Consider the following 22777-nt stretch of genomic DNA (forward strand, 5'->3'; position numbering starts at 1 on the left):
CCCGCTTTAAATTTCAAAGTGTTTGCAGTTGATTGAGACGGTCAGCAGCACCGACGGTGACTACAGCTATTTAGGCTTTGAAGATGTTATTGAACTGACTTAATTTGACTTGGGAAAAAAAGAAAAAGACGTCCCCTGGCATCCTGGGGGGCGCTTGCCAAATAACATTAAAGCAAAAGGGGAATCAATGGAAGCAGGGTATTGATTCAACCCCATCATGGATAACAGACACTCTCCTCGCAGCCCATTTAACACAGGGAGGCCTTTGTCAATCCGGTTTTTCGGTGTGAATGACAATCATAATGACAAGATGACTTGAAAGAGCAAGACAAAGGACTCTTCCTTCCAAAACATAAAGTATAATTGCCCCAGCGTCAAACAACTTCTGGCTCCAGAAATTTAGCTTTTTTTTTTCATTGTTGTAGTCCCCGAAGAGCAGACACTGGAGCCTAATTAGAGATTCATCTGCTGTACCTGTCGACCCCCGTCCCCAAACACACACACACACACCTCCACCATCATTTGAAGGCTTGTGGCAGCTAACTTTCCACTAACGTCATTCAGCTTTCTCATGTCTGAAAGATTTGTCGACTGTGCGTCAAGTAGTTGTGATGTCGCTGCGAGGAAGGCAGGTGGGGGGGAGGAGAAAAAATAATCCACATCAGCATCTGTTCCCACACCTGTCTCGCCCATCACTGTCTGAGAAATGCCATTCGTTATGTGAATTCCCACTAAAACGTTCAAAGTTTATTATTTGCGAGTTACTGCTCGAACATTTTCTTTTTGCATAATTATGAATTTAAGTGTCCTTTTTTTTACACAGAGAAACAGTTTTTTATGCAAATTGCAATGCTCTGGAGGTGGCAAAAACAAAGATGCACTCCTGAACTTGAATCACATCATCCAGGAAACCTGTTCCCTGATAATGGCCCTGCAATTATTCTCACTGGTAAAAATCCAGCAATTGTGCGTGTCACCATATAGGTTGATGTGAACCATTTGCTGCAGGGGCTCTGAAGCTGTGGCACAGGACAATAAAAAAAAAGAAGAAGAAAAAAAAATAACACAGGGAGATAATTAGCCTATTATCAAGCTCCTTTTAACACTTTTAATGTGCCACGTTTCACAGAGAGAACACCCTGTGATGGCAAATAATGAGGATGAATTATGTGGAGGTAATGGTGAATGATGGAAGCGGGCCCTGATGTGCCATCATCATCATCATCACCATCACCATCACCCTGCTGTCCTGAAAACTTGAACACACTCAGACTGTATATTTCACCCTCATTATGATGCACTTGCTCGCCCTCTTGCTATCTCACTTGTAAAAAAAAGAAAAAAAAAAGAGGGGAAGAAAAAGCTCTCTGTGCTGAAGCAGGAGCTCATTCATCCAGCAGCTCGCTCTGCAGAAGAGGAGGAGGAGGAGAGGAGGAGAGATAACAGCTCACACGCAAGACATTTAGAAGAAGAACAGCGACTTTAAAAAGGATCATATGGCGCGTTAAAAGGGATTCAGCTCAGGATGGAGAGATCTATCTTTTGCATTCAACCTCTGGAGATACCGCGGACATCCTCGGAATGAACTCCTCCGTAGTGGCGCCTCCAGTGATGCTGCTGCTGCTGCTGCAACTTGTCACCGAGGAGCGGCTGTGATGCGCGGATGCTGGAGGATCGTCTCCACAAATAAAAGTTGGAGTGCAGGAATCAAGTTTGACAGAAAAGGACCCATCACCATTTAATGCATGTGGCCGGATCACTGAGGGTTTTTATTCGTCACTTGAGAGCGCGTTGTTTGCAAAATCAAGGTGAGCGTCTTCTCACTATAATAAAAACATTTAACTCTCAAAAGGAAATATTCTGCGCGACGCACTACTTTTTATAAAGTGAAACTATCTGTCCTCCTCTCTCTCTCCTACTATAGTCCGGAGAGAATGAGGTGTCGCTGGGTGAAGCATGAGCTGTCAGAGAATCAGTCATAAGCGGCTGTTGTCTCTGCTATGGGAGGGGGCAGCTCTCAGCCTCTGGATCTGCTGCTGCTGCTGCTGCTGCTGGACCTCCGGAGCAGCTGGAACCTCTGGAGCAGCCGGACAAGGCGACGGCTCCCTGGGCTGGCTGCTGTCCGATAAAGGGCCCTTCCACCAGTCCCTGGAGTTCACGGAGGCTGCAGAGAGGTACCAGCAAGGCTTCAGCACCAGATACAAGATCTACAGGTGAGAGCAGGTGCAAAAAGCTCTGTGTGTGTATTGATTGGATGTTTTTCTTTAAGGATTTTTTTTTTTTTTTTCATTTCACCCAACATGCCACTGGATAATTTCACTGATGAGCACTTTGAGCCAGGGAGGAACTAATCAGCGAAAGCAGCTGCTGTAGTGTTTGGGATGAAAAACCTGCACACACACTCAGGATTGCCCTCACAGGTATCACACACACCTGCACTGAATTAGTTGCAAGCTGATGAGCAATTCTGAAGAAGCACTGTAGCGATGCAGAGCTCGGTGCCCTTTTGCTCCTGAAAAACTGATCAGTCATGTGAATAGCACCAAATATTCCTTTCTTGGGTTTCTTTGCTTCGGGGTTTGACATTTGATTATGCAGCAGGAGTTAATCCCCAGTGTGTGTGTGTCATCCTTTCAGTGACTTCCTACAGTGTCCCTGAGACGCACTTCACCGCTGCTGCCTTTGTCTAAGATATTCCTCACATGCTCAGATGTACTGTATTCTTGCTTTTGTTGCAGCTGCCGGTGTCCAATATGTTGCATTCATCAGGTTTTTTTTATCTCGCTGAGAAGAAGACATTCCTGTGAAGTCTGTTTTTGTGTTTATTGGTGTAGATTTCATGGTATTTAGGTGACTTATCAATGCCTCAAGGCCCAAGTTTTCTACGTCTGAAAAAGATACTTCATGGTGTGCATCTGTAGGTGCATGAATCAATGGTGTGTTATCTCCTCTCAGGAATCTTTTAGGCTCTGGTGTTTATCTCTTATAGACAGCTGCATTTTTTTTTTTCAATAGACTTGCTGCACAAGTTAGGCTTCTTCTTTTTCCAAACCTCTTCCATAGTTAGTGAAAATAATTTAAAGTGACCGGCCACCATCTGCATCGGCTGGCTGACGCCTCACAGCTCGAGGGTCTTTTTACCCCGGAGCGTTCGATCCTGCAACCTGTAAGCTGCCTGCTCGCATTTCTAACCCCAAAGGCTGTTTCAAGGATTAGGGATTAAAGATTTTAAAGAAGACTACAAAATGAGACCCAACTTTGATTGAAAAAAAACCCCCTGCTATAACAAGATGATAAGTGACAGAAGAGTCGATTTGAAACCAGTTCATTTACCTGTTTTGGCCTCGCAGCGATGATATCAGGAAAAGAATAAATTGCGGAAACACAGAAGGCATTTATTCTTAGAAATGTGACATAACTTCATTTCCCAGTCCCCACAGAGTTGCAGATGCTCGGTATTATTCTATGAGCTTTCAAATTGCCTGGAGGCTGAATTGCTATTGTGCACCTCTGACCTCTGTAATGACTGAACCAGAGCATCACATGGCTGTCAGTCATGCAGCAGCATTTAAGATGTCGATTTGCTCCTCACAGCTCCTTCTATTCCCTCCAAGGACTTGTTTTCATCACTACTGATTGCTTGCGTTACATACAGTAGGCCTTCCTGTTTGGATAGCAGCTTCTACAGCAAACACCCCTCTCTGTTTGCCATATGTGCATGCTGATGGAATAGCTTTAGGCTAAACCCTGGGCTGGAACCACAACGCCCATCTGTCCACCGGGGACGACGGACTCTCAGCCTCTCGGTCCCCCTCGTTATGATGATTGGCTGTAATGACACACTCCACACTGTCCCGGTTCCCCAATTATTTCACTGCCGATCATTTTTCTGGTGGCAGTGATTTGATTGCCTCCCAGAAGGAGAGGGAGGTACACAGAGCAGCAGGCAGCACGGTGGGAGAGGTAGACATTAACTGATGCTGCGGAGGGAGGGACGGAGAGCGAGAGAGCAGCAGCCACTATCTCCCAGACGGTTTGTGAATAGCTAGAGTTCAGCGAGACTTGTGTCCAAAGGGCACCAGATAACAAATGATGGCAGCTGATAATGTGGGGCTTTATTTTTGGTTTTACGTCTTTCTGTTGCTGAGGGAGTTGCAGCGCTGCATGTCAATAAGTTCTGTTTTATCCGGGCAGGAGTTATTTAAAGCTGTGACAAGCTTGTTCAGACAACAGTGACAGATAACAGAGATTCGCAACCAGGTGGCTACGTGGAAATATTGTGGAGAAGCTCACCTAAATTGAAAAAGTAGAAATTGTGATTTGATTGAAAAATATATTTGATCCACATATTTGTCTTATTAAGGTGTAAAATGAGCACACAAATATGACTGAAATTGGTGTGATGCTTATCTTTAGTAGGTTATATTTGCTGTCCCAATTATTAAATAACCTTCTAGCTATGACAGGCGGACTGCACAGGACGTGTTTCCAACCAACCTGAAGCACCTGAGCACCATTAGTCTTATTTAAATATAGCAGGTCTTTAAAAAAACAGTTTGACATTTTGGGAAATGCGCTCATTATGTTTCTAGTTAGATGAGAAGATTGATACCACTCTCATATTAGAGCTCTAAATATGACACTACAACCAGTTAGCTTAAAGGTTAACGTTAACGGTAGCACAAGGATTTACAAACAGGGCGAAAGAGCTACAGTAGCTTGACTCTGTCCAAAGGTAATAAAATCACTTATTACTAATTAATTGTATATAAAGATGGACAACATGACAGCTCCCCAAAAGTGAAGCCGAAACCTCTCGATCGCCCCCTGGTGGCTGGCTGCAGTAAAGGTCATAAATCCCGCCTCCTCCATGTTGGGTCATGGGTCAAAATAAAAGGTTAAAGTACGTCAAATACATTTTTCTCACGCTGATGTATGTTCATTTTTCTGATATGTTTGGTTTTAATTAGTTATTTGATGCTATAAAAAGGGGGTGAGACATCATGATTGAAAGCTGTGATTGACAGCTGCTCTGGGTGAAGTAGTCGCAGCCGGAGGCTCAGGAATTGTACGAGAGAGGAGATTTAACTTGAACTTTCCATAACCGCCACGAGTCTGTGTAAAAGAATATGTGTCAATTTGATCATAAATGTAGTTATAGAGATATTACGGTTAGTTGCTGTGTCTTTCTAGCCAAACAGCTAACGTGGTGCTAACGTAGCAGCTAGGTAGCTCATGCTAACAAGCTGCAGCCATGCTTGGCTCGTGATTGGCTCGGGCGGGGGGTGTGGGCGGGACCTCGGATCACTACCGGGCAGACTCTGGCTTCAAATGACGTAAAAATCTCAAGATGGCAGCTCCCGTATCCAGGATATTTTGGCTTCACCTCTGTACAGTGGGAAGAAGTGGAGACGCATCGTCAATCTATATATACAGTCTGTGTGTGGTATCAATCTACTAATGTACCTCTCTGCAAGACAGCAAATCATTGTATTTCCCAAAACGTCAAACAATTCCTTTAAGGAAGTTCCTCCGAAAATCAACAACTGCTTATAAACTCAACCGTTTTATTTCCCAACATGAAGGTCTAAATGCCGTTTTAAAGCCTCTATGCTGCCAGAAAAACAACTGGTAGAATACTGCATCCTGGTAGAAAAATACTGTAATCAGCAGAAGGTTTTTAAATGTAGAACGTAACACCCCCTCCAGGTTGCTATAGAAACCCCAAATCTTCAGACAGAATAGCGGCGACATGACCTCAGTCAGTGTCCTCAATAGTAGCTACAGCCCTACGATTAAGAGTGCAACATCAAAACTAGTGAGCAAGTGAGCAGACAATTTGAAATGGAAAGATAAAGTGGTTAATAAATTGTTGAAATGTCGAGCTTCTGCTCCGAGTGGTGGTAGTAGTAGAAAGGCAAACTTGATTGAACCCACTGATAATGAAAATTACATCAAGCCTTAACATCAACAATCCACTTTTATACTTCATCATTTATAATGTTAAAGCAGCAGCAGGTAGAAATGGAGCAAATATGATTTCAAAAAAGTTATTTTTATAAAACGATCACTATATCTTGACAGTAGTGCATGAGACAGGTAATATGAAAAAAAATCATGTTCCTCTGTGTCCTCTGGTGCTCCTAATGGCATCTGCAAGATTTCACAAACCGGAGGGAAACAACCAATCAGAGCCGAGCTGGAGCCTGCCATCTCTGAGCAGCTGTCAATCACTCGTAAACTCTGATCAAACGGTCAAACTAGGCAGCGCTGATCAAATATAAATCAATATTCTGTTACTGTAATGCTGTAAAAAAATATATTATTCAGAAACATCTTGTAGTGTACTGTTTAGCTGTAAAATGAGAAAGTTTGTGACCCACCGGGCCATGTTGAGATCAGTTGAGGAAATACCAAGCACCGCCCACCAGCTGGAGCAAACTTTCTCATTTTACAGCTAAACAGTACTCTACAAGATGTTTCTGACAACATTTGAGGCGAGAAATAGTCATTACAGTAACAGAATATTGATTCATATTTGATCAGCGCTGCCTAGTTTGACCGGAGTTTGCGAGTGATTGACAGCTGCCTCCGTTGAATGAACAGCCAATAGGAACGCTTTCTCTCTGAAATGACCTGCCATTGGCCAAAGTGAAGATTTTTTAAAGCCTGAAAACAGAGCCATGAGGAGGTGTAGAAGTCTCTCAGAACACTTGAATTACAATATGCTGAAAGGCTATTATGGAATTCTTGCCCAAAGATGCCAAAAAAATTCTGCCGACTGCCACTTTCCATAACATCCAATTCAAATGAACACATCACTGGCCTAACAAACATGTGATCCCCAGGGGAAGAGTGTAAGTAAAAATCTAACAATGGATAAATAACTCACCACAACCTGATTGACTTAAAGCCCACACTAATCTTGTACAAGCAGGTAGTTAGAAGTGGTTTTCTTCATCATCAGAGGCATATAATTAGAGCTCCCCAGGGAATCCATTACAGCATCACTTCATGTTAATGAAGTATGTGCATGTGTGTGTGGTCAGTCCTGTACAGTATTATATACAGTCTCTCAATGTATGCAACACACATTCACCTAATCCCCTGCTTTCTACACAGCTTGTTAAACAGCGGCCTGGGGCCTTATACTGTACACCACTGACGGCCTGAACCAAGTGAGCAAATGTCTTTTGTGCGTTTGTGTGTGCCGTTGTGTCTCCAGGGAGTTTGGTCGATGGAAGGTCAACAGCCTGGCGGTGGAGAAGCGAGACGGTTTTGGTGGCAGCGGCGGCCTGGCTCTGCCCCTCGACCCCGACTTCATGCACACCATCCGCCAGCTGGGGAGGCGGCCAACCCTCCAGACGATTACGGAGAGTCTAATCAAGAAATATGGCACCCACCTCCTCCTCTCTGCCACTCTGGGAGGTACAGTGGAGTACGCTGAGCTTCTAAGCGAGCCTGATTCACACAGCTTCCAATGTGATTTTGTTTTACAGCACATGGGGCACTGATTTTACCGTCTGTTGCTTTCTAAACAACAAAGCATATAATAATTTTTCTGGATCAGTGTTCTTTGGCTCACAAAAAACATCAAATCGGTCTGGTTGAGTGTACAAAAATAAATTGGAGACAGCAGTGAAAGGCAGATTTAATATTTTTGTTGGGCCGATAGCACATTTCCCTAAACGGAGCTTCATCTCTTTTGTACAACGCTGTCATTTGTATGACATTGACATATCTTTTCTTTCTTTATAAATCAATGTCCAAAATTACACTTTATTAGAAGGAGTTCGGGTTTGAAAAGTGTTTCTTCTTTAAGAAAATATCACGGATTTGAAGAAACTATCCAAATTCTAATTTTGTTGAAAACAGCTTTTGGCGATGTACCTTGAAATCCAGGCTTATTTTGATGTTCAGTGCACTTTTGTGTTTTTCCCACAAATACAGTAACTGGCCAAAAACCAACAGTAGACATAAGGTTTGGCCGTTAGTACCTCAGAACTGAAAGCTAATCAATTCTTTATAGTAAACATTTCATACCAGTGTTCAAAAATCTCTCAGGCAGAAATCCATGATAGAAAAGACAACGATACAATCTGCTCCTCTGACAGTGGACTCAGCGAACCGCAATGCAACACAGAAATGTTTAATAAGAGAGTGAAACTCTTATTTTTCACCTTGAACAACTCTTGATACTAGACAGTCAGACACTGATTGACGTAGCTGCTATTGTAGGTGGTAAAACTTGATCCAACTGAAGTAGATGTCTACTGCAAGCAAAAGCGAGGTGGATGAATACATCAACAAAGCGTGCAACTTGGACACGGGGAGACCGCTGTTCTCATCTGGTTTCCACGCACAAACAATGTCATCCTATCGATAGGGGCATTAGATCAGGATGACTCCTCATGTGACTATTTTCTGATCTGCCACCACTATAATAGAGGTTTGGTTAAAAGCCGTTTCTCATCAGTGCGATGAGAAAATGTGGTGCGAGAATACGGAAAATCCACATTCGAATTTTACGCATTGACAAATACTGTATGCACACTGGTTCCAGTGGAAATTACACACGTTGCTGTGATGAGTTTCTTCCTAAATAGTGCCCGTGTTCACTCCACACAACAAAAACCGATCCTAATAGAGAATGTCTAAGAGGCTAACTTTAACTACACAAACATACATAAACTAATCACACTCTAAATTTGCTAGCTTTTGTGGCTAGCCCCGTTCCGTGACCAACATATAATATTAGCAAATGCATATCAGCTACATTACCATCTTCAACTTATCTCAGGCCATTTATTGTCCTTTATTTGGTTGTTGAGGTAGTGTTTGTCGTACATTATTGGGTGTTGAGAAGGGGACGGCCCATTGTCATTCCAAAACACCACTAGTCTGAAAAATGTCCTATTGGACTGAAAAAAAGCCCATTTATCCAACAGTCCTTTACCCTGAAAACAAACGGCCATTGTTTCAAAGGCCCCGAAAATACACTCTCTGCCTGCAATGAACAGGAGCACATGACAACTTATCATGCAGAATGACGGCAATCAGTTGGAACAAAGGATTTCATTGGTCAAACATATATTTCCGCAGGCTGAAATCGAGTTTCGTCCGAATATTTTTTCTCCGGCACAAATGTTCTGCAGGGGTGTGCAAGCATTCGTAAGAACCTACAAAATCCTTTTTCATAAATTTCCGCGCAAATTTTTCGGACGAAAATCCGTGCTTGGTGTGAACCGGCTTTTAGGCTCCAAAACTAGGGTAGGAAACGATGGTGGTCATGATTTAAAAAAAAAAAAATGTTGTTTGTTGGTAGGAAACAGGAAACAAAAAGCACTGTCCTCTGTCCAAGTCACACATATTTCTTACCGAAAGACAACGTTGTTTTCTTTTAAACATGATATGATTTTTCCCTGCATGCAGATTTGGTGACTAAATCAAAGCAAACGCCCACCATAGCAGTGGCAGATCAGAAAAGTAATTTCTGTAACCGTCATATGTAACAGTTTTAAAAGGCACTGACAACCGATGTCATAGATCAGAAAGCATTCACTCACACAATTGGATCATTGAGTTTGGAGAACTTGTGCACCTTTCATAACGGCACACCATCTGGAAATGGCTTATATATTTATTCTTGTGGTCAAACTGGGAAGCTTTGGATGAGTACGATCAATAGGGCACTTTCAAGGCAGAAGCTCATTTGACTGGAACATGTCTGGAGGAGGGCATTACTGTTTACCTGTTTAAGTTCCGTATATCCTTCTCCTCTATACAGTATATGGAGTGATGCTTTGTTAGTGTGGCGAGGGCCCATTTTGGGAAAAGAGCCATTGAAACTTGTATTGACAAAATGGTCTTGACATGCTGACGTTGTTAGAGTTAAGAACGGATTAATGTTAAAGAGCACCCACTGCGATCCCACTCTGTAATTCAAACTGCACTCAACACTCTTTTGACTGAAATCAAAGACACTGGCTGTATTTCTCTGGAAAACTCAGCCTTTTATACAACAAAATAATTGGGCTTACAGTATTAATGACCTGTTAGTTATGTAGGTCACAGAGTGGACACCGTGCTATTGCTTTTACTTGCAATGAAATGTAATAACCCCTCAGCTGAATGTAGCAATTTCACACAATTTCTCTGGGGCACAAATTGAAAGTTATACTGAGAAATGTGGGGAAATCAATCTATTGCAATAGAATCATTGTAGATGAGGCAGTCTGAGAAAGAATGTTGGCAACAACACCAAGATAAAGTAATTTACATCACTTCATCACAAAAAAAGTCCTGCATGGGGCCCACTCATGACTATATACCGGTATATTACACACATTTTTTCGCATCGGTGAAGTTCTCCAACAGCTCAACAGCAGCTGTCATTACGCACAGCCATTACGCACAGCTGCAGCTATTTATAGCGGCCGCCCGTACCGCTAATTCAAACCCTCTCAATCATCATTATTTAACGTCAGAAAGATGATCAATGATTCATTTATAGAGCTCATATTGAAACAGACTTTACAAAGCTGCTTTACAATTCAGGATAAAAATTAAAAGATCATTACCGGGGAAATAATGGCTTGGATGTAACACAAAAATTGGCAAAAAAACAAAACCTCTCACCTAATATTTCATGTCCAGCTTATCACATAGCTATCGCTTGAAAACTGTGTTTTTTTGTGCGTACATATTCTTTATACATCTGGCAGCTGCATTTCCTTTAACAGTTTACCTTAAACAAATGTATATTAGTGTGATAAGACTTAATGAGTCTATTTTTTATACAGTATGTCTGTAATAACTGTAATTGTTAGAGATGTTTCCCAGAGAAGACCTGAGATCTGTTTTGTTTTTAACAAATAATGTAATAATGTAATTAAGATCATTAGAACAATTAGGGGAAGTTGATCAATGCTCTTGGATAAGCTCTCTGTTCCTGAGGAGTTTAATAGATGCAGAGACCTTGTCTGTGCCTTTTCCTCCAATCATCCAAACCATCAGTTCCCCCCACAGCACTTAATCACTACTGCTCTTTTCTATCCGATCTGAAAAGATACTAATGAAAGGTGATTAGTGCTGCTCTGTCAGAGCTAATGGAGCTCTCCTTCCCTCTGCTCTGACTGTCACCAGGGGAGGAGTCTCTGACAATATTTGTGGACAAACGGAAGCTCAGCCAGGAGTCTTCGCCCGCGGGGTCCAATGGCAGCCGCAGCAGCAACAGGAACTCTAACAGTACGGGGACGGTGACCCTGGAGGCCCTCCACCAGCTGGCTGCTTCCTACTTCACCGACAGAGAGAGCACGCTACGCAGGCTGCACCACCTCCAGATCGCATCCACCGCCATACGGGTATGTGGAAGTCATTAAAACTGTAAAATAATGTTGGTAGATAAAACACCATGCAGTCACTGCCCACAGGCAGCTGTGCTGTTTCCCTGGCTTGAGGTTTGTTAGCCGCCAGCATTTACACGTGGGAACAGCAAGATATAAAGCACGGAGGTGGACTGGTTTGGTTTTGGGTTCAGCTGACATTACTAAATATGTTTGAATTACATATTCAGTCATCATGGGAGGAAGATTATCAATAAATTGATCAATAAATAAAATGCATTACACACACATCACTAAGTTAGAGTTGACCCAATATGACTCAATATAGCACAAACGAAATACTGGGTTATTTCAAAGGTGCTAATTGCGAAATTGGGAGCATTTCTATTGCATCCGCACGGCTCTCAACATGGCAGTGCTAACAGCACTAATAGTGAAAACAACAGTAATAATGCTGACAGAGCTAACAGCGACAACGTTATCAGCTGTAACTGCCGTATGAGAGCAGCGCAGAGCGACGGCTGTGACCTAGCCAGTGAGGCACGCTCACATGCACTAACATGCACTAAAAGGCATGCACCAGCCCGTCTAGCCTTCTACTCTAACATTAAAGCTCAGATCACAACACACACAGAGGGAGAGTGACTTCATTCTCTGCTCAGGTAGACTTTACTCCTCCATATCTTTATGTAGCAAATCGTTTTTTGCTGCTATATTAATGCTCTGGATATCGCATAGAGAACCTTTAAGTATATGTACATACATGCCTACATAACTTTAGAGATATGCAACATTTTTTATTATTTTTTGCTGTGAACTTAACATCAGTGGAGTATTTAGGTCATTTACTTAAAGCAGCAGTGGGTAGAAATGGAGCAAATATAATCAAAAAAAGTTATTTTATAAAATGGTTACTATATCCTGACAGTAGTGCATGAGACAGGTAATCTGAAAAAAATCATGTCCCTCTGGTTCCTCCGGTGCTCCTAATGGCATCTGCAAGATTTCACAGACCGGAGGAAAACAACCAATCAGAGCTGAGCTGGAGCCTGCCATCTCTGAGCAGCTGTCAATCACTCGTGAACTTTGATCAAACGGTCAAACTAGGCAGCTCTGATCAAATATGAATCAATATTCTGTTACTCTAATGCCTATTTCTCGCAGAGTTCGCGAGTGACTGACAGCTGCCTCCGTTGAATGAACAGCCAAAATAGGAAAGCTCTCTCTGAAATGACGTGTGATTGGCCAAAGTCTCCCAAACAGAGCCATGATGAGGTGCGGAAGTCTAGTTTTCTCTCAGAACACTTAAATTACAATATGCTGAAAGGTTATTATGGAAGTTTTGCCCAATGATGCCAAAAAACATAATGCCTACCCCCATTTTAAGTAAACATAGCAATACCACACTATAAAAATCACTTACAAGTTCAAGTCTTGCATTCAACATGTTACGTACTGTAAGTAAATGTTTGATGATGTTTTTGCAACAACAATGTACTACTAAAAAATGTATCACCTGCTAAAATCTTGGTTTTTTTTTGCTGGCCTTTGTGGTTTAACTTCTCACCTTACTCAAGTGATGCAGAAGTTATCACACTGTGACATCACTGCTGGGTGAGGTTGCAGGTACAACAGACTCGGAGTTTCAACCAGAGAGGGCAATAAATTAAAACACAATGTTTTAGTGTGGCGTTGAGTTACTGTTTAAACGATCAAAAGTACTCATGCAGACTGACCCCTGGCAACGTTGTGTTATTATAATATTGGATCTATAGTTTATGCATTGACATGGTAATTGGTTGAGGTGGAGCTAATTCAAGCAGCTTTTATACTGCTTGGTAGTTTCATCTGCAACAAGGATTCATCTATATCATCTATAAATCTTAATCTGAAAAGTAACTGTACCTTTAAAATAACTGTAGAGGAGCAAACATACAAGATTTCTCTCAGAAAGAGGGAAGAAGTGTAGAAGTATAACATAGCATAAAATTGAAATACTTAAGTAAAGTAGAAGTACCTCAAAATTGTATTTAAATTCAGAACTTTGCATCTTTCCACCACTTACTGAGATTCAGTCACTTGTAGCGGTTTAAATTCAGGACACTTTGCTAGCTCAACTTGAAGATAACATGCACTTACAAATCCTTTAATTCCACTTCAGGGAATTTACTTCCATAACTTATTTAATCGGGTAGGATTAAGAACAAATGCTTATTTACAGAATTGGCCTGACACCAGTAACTTCACCTGTTGTAGCTGCAGGGGTGTAGCAAATATATCTCTCCTGTTTTTCTCTCCCTACCTTGAACTTTATTGTCGCATAAAAGTCATGTGTGCAGAAGCCACTGCGATGATTTGATTTGTATCAGAAATTAATTTGTTGAACTTTTATAGGAAGATGGTCGAACGTGTCTTTGCTAATCGCCCATTACAGACTAATTGACGGACTGTTTTAAAGCAGTAGAAAACAATATTACAAGATACAAGGTCTTAAGCCATCGCCTCGCCGGTTTCAAGCTTTAAAGAGGAGAGTGAAGAAGCAGAGCGGAGCAGCAGTAGTGGGTCCTGTACCATAAAACACCAATCATCCATTTTATCATCTGAAGTGGCCATTAGAGTGTACGCATTAATCAGCCTGAGGGGCAAACAGAGATGCTAAAGTGAGTAGCCACTGATGAAGACAAGTGCCCCCACCCCTCCGAACTGAGAACATGTTCCTATGGTTATGCATCAGCTTGATGGATTAGAAATATCATTCCATTAATTTCCAGCCAGGCTGACTTCCATTCATTTGCCACTTTGCAGTGTGTGTGTGGAGTTCAGGCAGATTGAAGACCAGAGCGAGAGAAAAGAGAGCGAGAGAGGGGAGATGAATACTACATTTTACGAGGGATGTAAAGCAGCACCTGCAATACATGGCCATTCATTAAAATCACACACGGTATTGAGGGTTCGGTGGGAAACAGGACGGATCCTGAGCATAAATTTATGCTAATGCGCATTAAGTTATGCGTTTTTGTGTTTCAGCGTGTCAGAATTTCGAAGTTCAACATCAAGATTAATTACTGTTAGAAATATGCAGAGAAGTGAATCAGTTTAAAAGGTATAATATGCAACATTTTCCTAATAAACTATGTATAGACTTGTACAAAAATAATCCCTCTTAATCAGCATTTCTGACCCACTAGAAGTGTGTGGTGGTGTTTGAATCTACAGAGACCCTGCAGCTCTCTGCTTGTATTTTCTCTTTTCTTATTATTTTGCTGTGTTCAGGACATTTTTGGGCGTCACCAAGAAGCCCAACGTGGGGGTGTAAACCCCAGCCAATAAGCAGTGTGTGCAGCCATGGATGTATAAAAACAACTGGATACAGCGTTGGAGGCGGGGCCCCCATTCATTCCTATGAGAGTTGCTCAGTGGTGCATGAAGCCAAAATGGCTCGACTGCTGAGAGATAAAGTACCCGGATCATACGGTGATCTTCCGCATCCATTCGGCCCAAAGAGCAGGCGCAGTAGCGTTTTCTTTAACTCCGTCTCCCAGCCCTCAGTCCAGCCTCGGTCTGGGTCTCATTCACATGAACTGAGAAAGGAAAATAACTCGATTCAGCCATTAGTGCATTTTACAACTTTTAGGATCTAATGATTTAAATAAGGGTCATTCAAGCGTTCATACTGGGAGGTTGATTTAGCTCAATATAAATGATCCGTTACAGACGATTCTTTCCCAATGTAAGTCAATGGGAAAAAGTATTTTTGGGCCCAATGGCATTATGTGATGGACACGTAAGTTGTAGTACCACCGTTTGGCCACTACGAAAATTTGCATCAAAGCCCGGCGCTCTTCCTGGGGGCTTGTGTGCAGCCCATTCTCATTCCCAGGTCAAATACCGAGGCACAAGTCCCCCTTTAGCTCTGTTACATACAAAGTGGCCATATTTGACAAATGGCAAACTGCTTGTTACATCGCTGTGTGTTTTTATGTGCTTCAGTTTTCTCCCTCTCCTCTGCTGTGTGCTGCTATCGGTGCCTGCCCTTCTGCTGAATTTATTCAAAGTCTGGCAACAGGGCACCTTCCTGCAGAGTTGTGCGGAGGTGTGGGTGTGTTATTTGTGCTTTAGAACGTAACCGCCGTGAAACACTCAGAAAATAACGTTTTATGCCTTGATTCACAGCTTTATTCTCACTAACGCCGCTCCCTCTCTTCATTCACTCTATAGCTCGTTCCACCACCACTGCTGCTCTCTCTCTCTCTCTCTCACCTCGTTGAGCCGTGGAAGAGGAGCCAATTTTGAATGCTGTGTGTTTACAAACAGCAACCGAAAAATGTAATATATTATATCTTTAAAGTTTTTCAGTTGGAGGGAAGTTGATTTCTTCTCTCTGATCAGAACAAAATTATTCTGTTTGAGGAAGCTTTCTAATTGAAGACCTTTTCAATATCAGTGACTCATTGCAATCAAAATGCATTTGAGGCGTAAAATGCCTTCGATGAGGCTTTTTATGTTCTTTATTTGAAAAATGCACAAGTAAAATGAGTCAATACATACAGCTCCTGTCAAAGTGACGTGACCAATGACTGTCCCGCTGACTAAACTAAGAAGAAGATCATCTGCTGTCTTGCTCTCTGTATTTTAGTGGGGTTTGGGGGGGGGCACACAATCACGATACAAAAGATTCTTTTGATTTCCTTGCAGGTGACGGAAACCAGAACTGGGCCGCTCGGATGCAGCAACTATGACAATCTGGACACAGTCAGCTCCGTACTGGTTCATAGTCCAGAAAACAAGGTTCAACTACAAGGTGAAATCTGATCCCTAAATCATAATGCTGACATCATTACTACCCTTATATTTACTGAACATGATATCGATCTTCTCTCTCAAGAGAGTGAACAGGCGTGTTTCCCACAATGTCAAACCACTGCTTTAAAGGGTACATCTGGCATTATTCTATATTTTCTTATTTATCCCATAAAACAGCCCTTTTCTCAATTCACTTCAATATCCCTAACCCGAGGCACTCAGCTTCAAGCCCACTGTTTACTGCTAAAGACATGAATATTTTAAAACGGGTCACAGATAGAAGTTCCTTTTTCTTTTTTTTTTTTTTAAACGCTAAGAAATTACTAAAACAGCTGGGCACTGTGGTTTTTAGTCAACAGTGCTCAAACAGGAGCAAATAGTTTATTTGTTGGGGACTATTTTCAGCCGTGGATTATTACACAGTTGGTGCATTAGTGAGAATTTACGGGAGTGTATGTGGATTGAGTCAAAAATGAACTAGGCTTTGTCTACACAGACAGTACTTGTTAGTATAAGATCAATTCATTGTTGGTTTTGGTCTTTTCATGGACTTTGCTGATAATAAAATATAGAATATAACCAACTTTATAATTTAATATGTTTTTAAAACAAGCATAAAAATGTCAAGTAATGTATTTTTCACAGCCCACCTTCATCCAGTCTTATACCTTCCACAGGGCTGCAGGTCATCCTACCAGGCTACTTGCAGAGCCGCTTCATTCAGGCGGCTCTCAACTACATCGGCTGTAAATCTGAGGGCCACTTTGTGTGCCAGAGCAGTGACTGCTGGTGCGATTGCAGCGCGGACTTCCCTCAGTGCAACTGTCCTCTCTCTGACCTGGACACTCTGGAAAGCAACTTGTTGAGAATCAAAGACACCTGGAGGCGGACCAACCAGGAGTTTGAGGAATCTGGTGAGTCAGGCACTTTAATTCACTATGACACACCGAAACGGGACCTGAAAATGTCAGCTTGAATGGTGCTTTCAACAACCCACCGGGTGGAACATCGGCTTTTAAAAGTCTCAGAATGCTGGACTTTGGGATAAAGGTTATTTCTCACGAAAAATATAATACATTTAAACGTGGAAATAAGAGCCGACATGTACAAAAAAACGCGTCTTGTTTTTGTTCTAAATGCATTCTTGGCTGTCAAACACTGGCAGCTGCCAGACGCTGAATCAAGAGACCTGTCAGTCATTGTGTCAAATCAAATGATGCTTCTGGTGCTCTTTAGGTGCTCAGGGCTGCAGTGTGTGAAAATACACAGATCTTTTTAAAAAGTCTGTTCTCACCACAGTGCTGTGAAGAATCACATAAAAAAAAGTGTAGTTAAAGGCATAGTTTGACAAGGATTGTTTACTTCATGAGTTATATGAGAAGATTAATACCACTCTCATACCTACTGTAAATATCAAAGACATGATATATTTGTTTGTTTATTCCGTACAAAAAGCAAAGTGTAAAAATAGTCCAGCATATAACTCCAACTAAACCCACAACTTGTTGTTGTAACACGAGCTATAACATATTAATTAGTGAGCTTTAGAGGTGCTGGTTCCCCCCTTGCTGTTTCTCAAATCGGATACTTCCGTTAGTACACTTCCATGTAGTACACTGTGCACACTATGTACTTACTTGTGTAGTGTGTGAATTTCGACAGAGTAGTGTTGTCTCAAATCGCAAAGGGCTGTTGTGCACTCACCAGAAACTCAGTAGATCCGCTGGTGATAGTCAGCCACGGATATCACGCCGTGTCGGCAGTTATTCAGTTCAGACGGATAAATGAACCCAATAATGGGTTCTATCCAACTACACTATAGTGGTACTTAGTGGAAAAAAAACACATTTATAACTTCGGTATGGTTCGTTGTTCACTGTTTCAATCCCAACCTCTGCAGCTTCTTTGTCGGCAATTTTTTGAAATAGGTTGGTGGCCTCTCCCCTTCCGCTACGTGGCAAAGATGCTGAACGTTGAGGGTGAGACGTGTCCAGCGTTCCACACACTTGAGTACAACATCCGGGTACTTCGAGTGCACAGCATTTTGCCATACTTCTCAGTGTTCATATGGACTTTTCTCGTGAACACTGTAAACACGACTCCATTTGAAGGCACCTTAAGTACGGAAATATGCAAATTGAGACAGAGTACCTGTTTCCAGTCATTATGGTAAGCTAAGCTAACCAGCTGGTGGCTGTAGCTTCATATTTACCGTGCAGACATAAGAGTGGTATCAAATTCAATCTTTTCATCTAACTCTCGGCAAGAAAGGGCATTATTTCCCGAAATGTCAAACTATAACTTTAAGGCAATGTCGGTAATTTTAAGTAATATCAATAATTTAAAGCTTTCATAATGGAGAAGGCCATCTCTGCATTCAGTAAATTATATCCAACTAAAAAGGTGAACCAATATACCAAAAAAAAATTAAGGATATGAAATCATAATGTTGTATTATTGTATTAAATGTACTATTTCTACAGTCAGAGCACCACTGAGAGTTGTCATCATGGTTGGTGAATGTACCATTGTGGAGCTCTTTCATTAATTGTATGAGGCGTCTACACACATAAATGAACCAACAGTCACACAAAGCCTGGCCTGCATCCAAGCTCCTAATAATGTATTATTGCATTAATTCTGAGACAGTGCTATAATTACCATAAACACACTATACCAGAAGATTAGTAGCCTCGCCTGGCATTTACACAGCAATTTACGCAGATATTTGCTGCCACTCTGACAGATTGTTTTGTGGCCTTAAATCAGGAGTGAGGACCCCGCTGTTAGAAGCCAAGTTTATATGACTGCACTATTATTGATGTTTGACAGATGTGACAGATGTGTCACAGTTGAAAAAGTTTCCTCCCGCATCAAAAAAATGTCAAGGAACTTTTCAGACTTGCATCATTTTTTGTGTTGTGTTTGACACATGTGATTTAAGTTACCGTGGCAACCCGCCTTACTTTCGCATTGTCGAAAGGCAGGAACGGCAATTTTGCCTTCAGTGTCACTCACGGCTAATTAGAGACTAGTTGCTTTGAAGGTGTACAGTGCTCTATGCTAGTGGCAACAGGTGGTGATTAACATATATCCTTTCCATAGGAACAAAATATGAAAGGAGTTTGTTCTCCGACATGCTTGTGAGATCAGCGTTCCTCCCTCCGAAGAAAATCAAAACAACAGTACATGCTTTCTTGGCATGTCGCAGCTGTTATTTCTCCTCTGTTTGCTTTTCTGGGACAAACAATGAAGAGTAGACAGTTTTTTTTCGGGGGGATATTGTTGTTACCCTGCGGCTCATAGCCACAGGCAGAGTTTACTTATTCATGTTCTTTTTCTCCTCACCAGAGGAGTTCCAAAGCTTTGTTGGGAAACTGCCAACCCATTACGCTGTAAACACATCTGTCGTGGAACACATGTGGAGGACGGATGCCAGCTTGCTCCAGCGCTACAGGCAGCTGGAGACCAGTAGCAACCAGCTCCTCGCCAAAGCTCGCCGCGCCGTTAACAAGCTCTTCAGCCTCAGCAAGAGGTGCCGAAAACAGCCCAAAATAGTCCTGCAGAGGACGAGGTAAGAGGCGAGACGGGAACAAGAGAGGGGGAATATTTATACGGCAGCCTGTTAACCCAAGGTGCTCCCCAAAACTTATAATTATGAAAATGATTTATGTGCTGGGAGAAAGCAGCGGAGCGGGACGGTACTTATTAGAAGGCACTTGAGGAGAAGAAGTAGTGGAGTGAGGTGAAAAGTGCTGACAGGAGCAAAGCTCCAGCGGGGAGGAGAAAGACAAACGGGATCATGTTTGACCAAACAGACTGCATTACAATCAATCCAGCATCTTAAATTTCCTCATATAATAATCCATTTGTTTTAACGGAATCACATCCAGGAGTTTAACCTGCCGTTGCCAGTAACACACGACAACTTTGATTATATTTACTACTGTATTTTCTTACTGTTACAGCTGCTGTTTCAGCAGCACTCCCACCTGGATAATCTATTTCAGCAGCCTATCAGAGACCGCTGGGGCCATAACTTCACTCAGATTTATGCCTCTCTCATGCACACTCTATGTTGATGGCTATTTCTGGCAGAGAAATTAACTAAATGACGCAATCCATCAGCTCACGAGTCAAATAGAGGCACTGCCTCCTCAGTCCACAATCCAATTACACATCTTTATCACACCCCTTCTGCTTGTAAAAAAAAAATCCAATAGTGGTTTAGAGTCACAGGGTTGATCCGTTTTTCTGTGTCCGTCTGTAACAGAATATTTACTTTTTATGTATTTGATTTTTCATATTGTAATTCTCTTTCAATATCACTGTTATAGTGCTGGATCTACTGAAAAAGTAGTACAAACAAAGACAACAGAGTATGTATGCAGAAATGATTAATCGATTAGTTGTCAACTATTAAATTAATCGCAAACTGTTTTGATAGTCGATTGATCGGATTGAGTAAATTTTGTAAGAAATAAAAGTCCAAATTCTCTGATTCCAGCTTCTTAAATGTGAATATTTTCTGGTGTCTTTACCCCTTTATAACAGTAAACTGAATATCTTTGAGTTGTGGACAAAACAAGACATCTGAAGACGTCATCTTGGGCTTTGGGAAACACTGATCAACATTTTTCACCATTTTATAGACCAAACAACTGATTGATTAATAAAGAAAATAATCGACAGATTAATCCACAATGAAAATATTCTTTAGTTGCAGCCCTATATGTATGTACATATGGGTACTGAATGTGCATCTATTTGTATGTGTGCGTCACCACCACCCATCTGCACCACAGGAGGGAATTCAATAGATTACCATATTCATTTTGATCTGATTCTGCTTCTGGAACTCCAGCTGAGTTTTCGCTGCACATTAAATCAAAAACATATCCTTCATTGCATCATAAAAACATGAAAAAGACTCAGAAGAACAAACATGAACGAGATATTCTGTACAGCAGTGCTGCATCTCTAAACCTGAATTGTTTAACACAACTGTTGTCTCTTCTTCAGGCCCCTGCACTTCTGGTTGAGCTACGCCCTCTCCATTTTATACTGCAGCAAGAACAACCAGGTCGGTGTTTACAGCGACGAGAGCCGCAGCTGCTCCTGCCCCTACAACCGCCCGCCTTGCCAGGGCCTCATTCCCTGCTCTGTGGGCGACGGTGCCCGCTGTGCCTCCTGTTCCACAGAGAACAGGACACGATGCTCCAGCTGTAACCTCGGCTTCACCCTGACCCAGGGAGCCTGCCGGCCCGCTGTGCCCGACCCCACTGACCCCTACCTGGGCTTGGAGAGTGACCGAGACCTGCAGGATCTGGAGATGCGCTACCTGCTCCAGCGGCGCGACCCCCGCATCGCTCTGCATGCCGTGTTCGTGAGCAATGACGTGCGTGTTAACACTTGGTTTGACCCGTCCTGGAGGAAGAGGATGCTGCTGACCCTCAAGAGCAACCGGGTGAAGTCCAACCGCGTCCACATGCTCCTCGGACTCGCCCTCCAGTTTTGCCTCACCAGAAACAGCACTCTGGAGCCGGCGTTGTCTCTGTTTGTGAATCCGTTCGGGGGCAGCCATTCAGAGAGCTGGACCATGCCTATAGGTCAGCACGGATACCCTGACTGGGAGCGCACCAGGCTGGATATCCCCTTGGACTGCTATAATTGGACTTTAACTCTAGGAAACAGATGGAAGAGCTTTTTTGAGACGGTTCATTTCTACCTGAGGAGTCGTATCAGGGAACCCGTGGGAGTGACAGGAGGCAACAAGAACACGACGTTGTACTACGAGCCTCTGGAGCCGACAGAGCCGTCCAACAACATCGGCTACATGAAAGTGAACAGCATGCAGCTGTTCGGATACAGCGTGCATTTTGACCCCGAGGCGATCCAGGACCTGATCCTGCAGATAGACTACCCGTACACTCAGGGATCGCAGGACTCGGCCCTGCTGCAGCTGGTGGAGCTGCGCTACAGGGTTAACCGCCTCTCGCCTCCAGGGGCCCCACACGTGGATCTGTTCGCCTGTCTGCTCCGCCACAGACTCAAACTGTCCAGCGCAGACGTGACCAGGATACTCACTGCCCTGCAAGCTTTCAGTGCCAGACAGCCAAACTACGCGGAGTACGAGGCGAATAAACTGTGTAGTTAATGGCCTCTATTTGATGTTTTGTACTATCTCCTTGCCACAGACAGGCCTGTATCCTTTGTCAGCTGGATCCATTTGTGTCAAGTGTGTGGTATGTTGTTCAAGGCTTTGTTGTACAAACACTACGTGCAATTAAATTTGATGTTTTCATAATTTCAGTGTAGTTTTATGGATTAAAGCCCTTGAAAACTTGGTTTCAAATCTTAAGTATTTCACCATAATATGAAACACAGAATAAGCAAAAATCAGAGAATCAAATAGGTATCATAAGTATAATTTATTAAAGAGGACTTATTATGCTTATTATCAGGTACAACATGTTTCTACTAGAACATGTTTACATACTTAAATGTTCAAAAGATGCTTTATTTTTCTCATGCCGGTTGTGCTGCAGCAGCTCTTTTCACCCTCTGTCTGAAACACTCCGTTTGAGCTCCAGCTGAACCAAACTCTTCAGACTCCGCTCCACTCGCTT

The 22777-nt window shown here is 42.4% G+C and overlaps 1 protein-coding gene across 2 annotated transcripts; it reads left to right on the plus strand.

Moving 5' to 3' along the window:
* The first annotated feature begins 901 nt into the window (after positions 1 to 901).
* Positions 902 to 22503, plus strand: LOC119498584 (BMP/retinoic acid-inducible neural-specific protein 3-like). 2 transcript variants are annotated; one of them, XM_037787584.1, is made up of 8 exons: positions 903 to 1808; positions 1925 to 2213; positions 7226 to 7428; positions 11146 to 11363; positions 16041 to 16146; positions 16826 to 17062; positions 19500 to 19722; positions 21171 to 22503. In XM_037787584.1, exons 2-8 carry the CDS (start codon positions 1957 to 1959, stop codon positions 22303 to 22305), a joined length of 2379 nt encoding a protein of 792 aa, XP_037643512.1. In that variant the 5' UTR covers positions 903 to 1808; positions 1925 to 1956; the 3' UTR covers positions 22306 to 22503. The 2 variants fall into 2 exon arrangements, with proteins under 2 accessions (XP_037643513.1, XP_037643512.1); XM_037787585.1 differs by having other exon boundaries at positions 902 to 2213.
* Positions 22504 to 22777: the final 274 nt, after the last annotated feature.

The sequence above is a fragment of the Sebastes umbrosus genome, chromosome 12 (assembly GCF_015220745.1).
Source record: "Sebastes umbrosus isolate fSebUmb1 chromosome 12, fSebUmb1.pri, whole genome shotgun sequence".
Classification (NCBI taxonomy): domain Eukaryota; kingdom Metazoa; phylum Chordata; class Actinopteri; order Perciformes; family Sebastidae; genus Sebastes; species Sebastes umbrosus.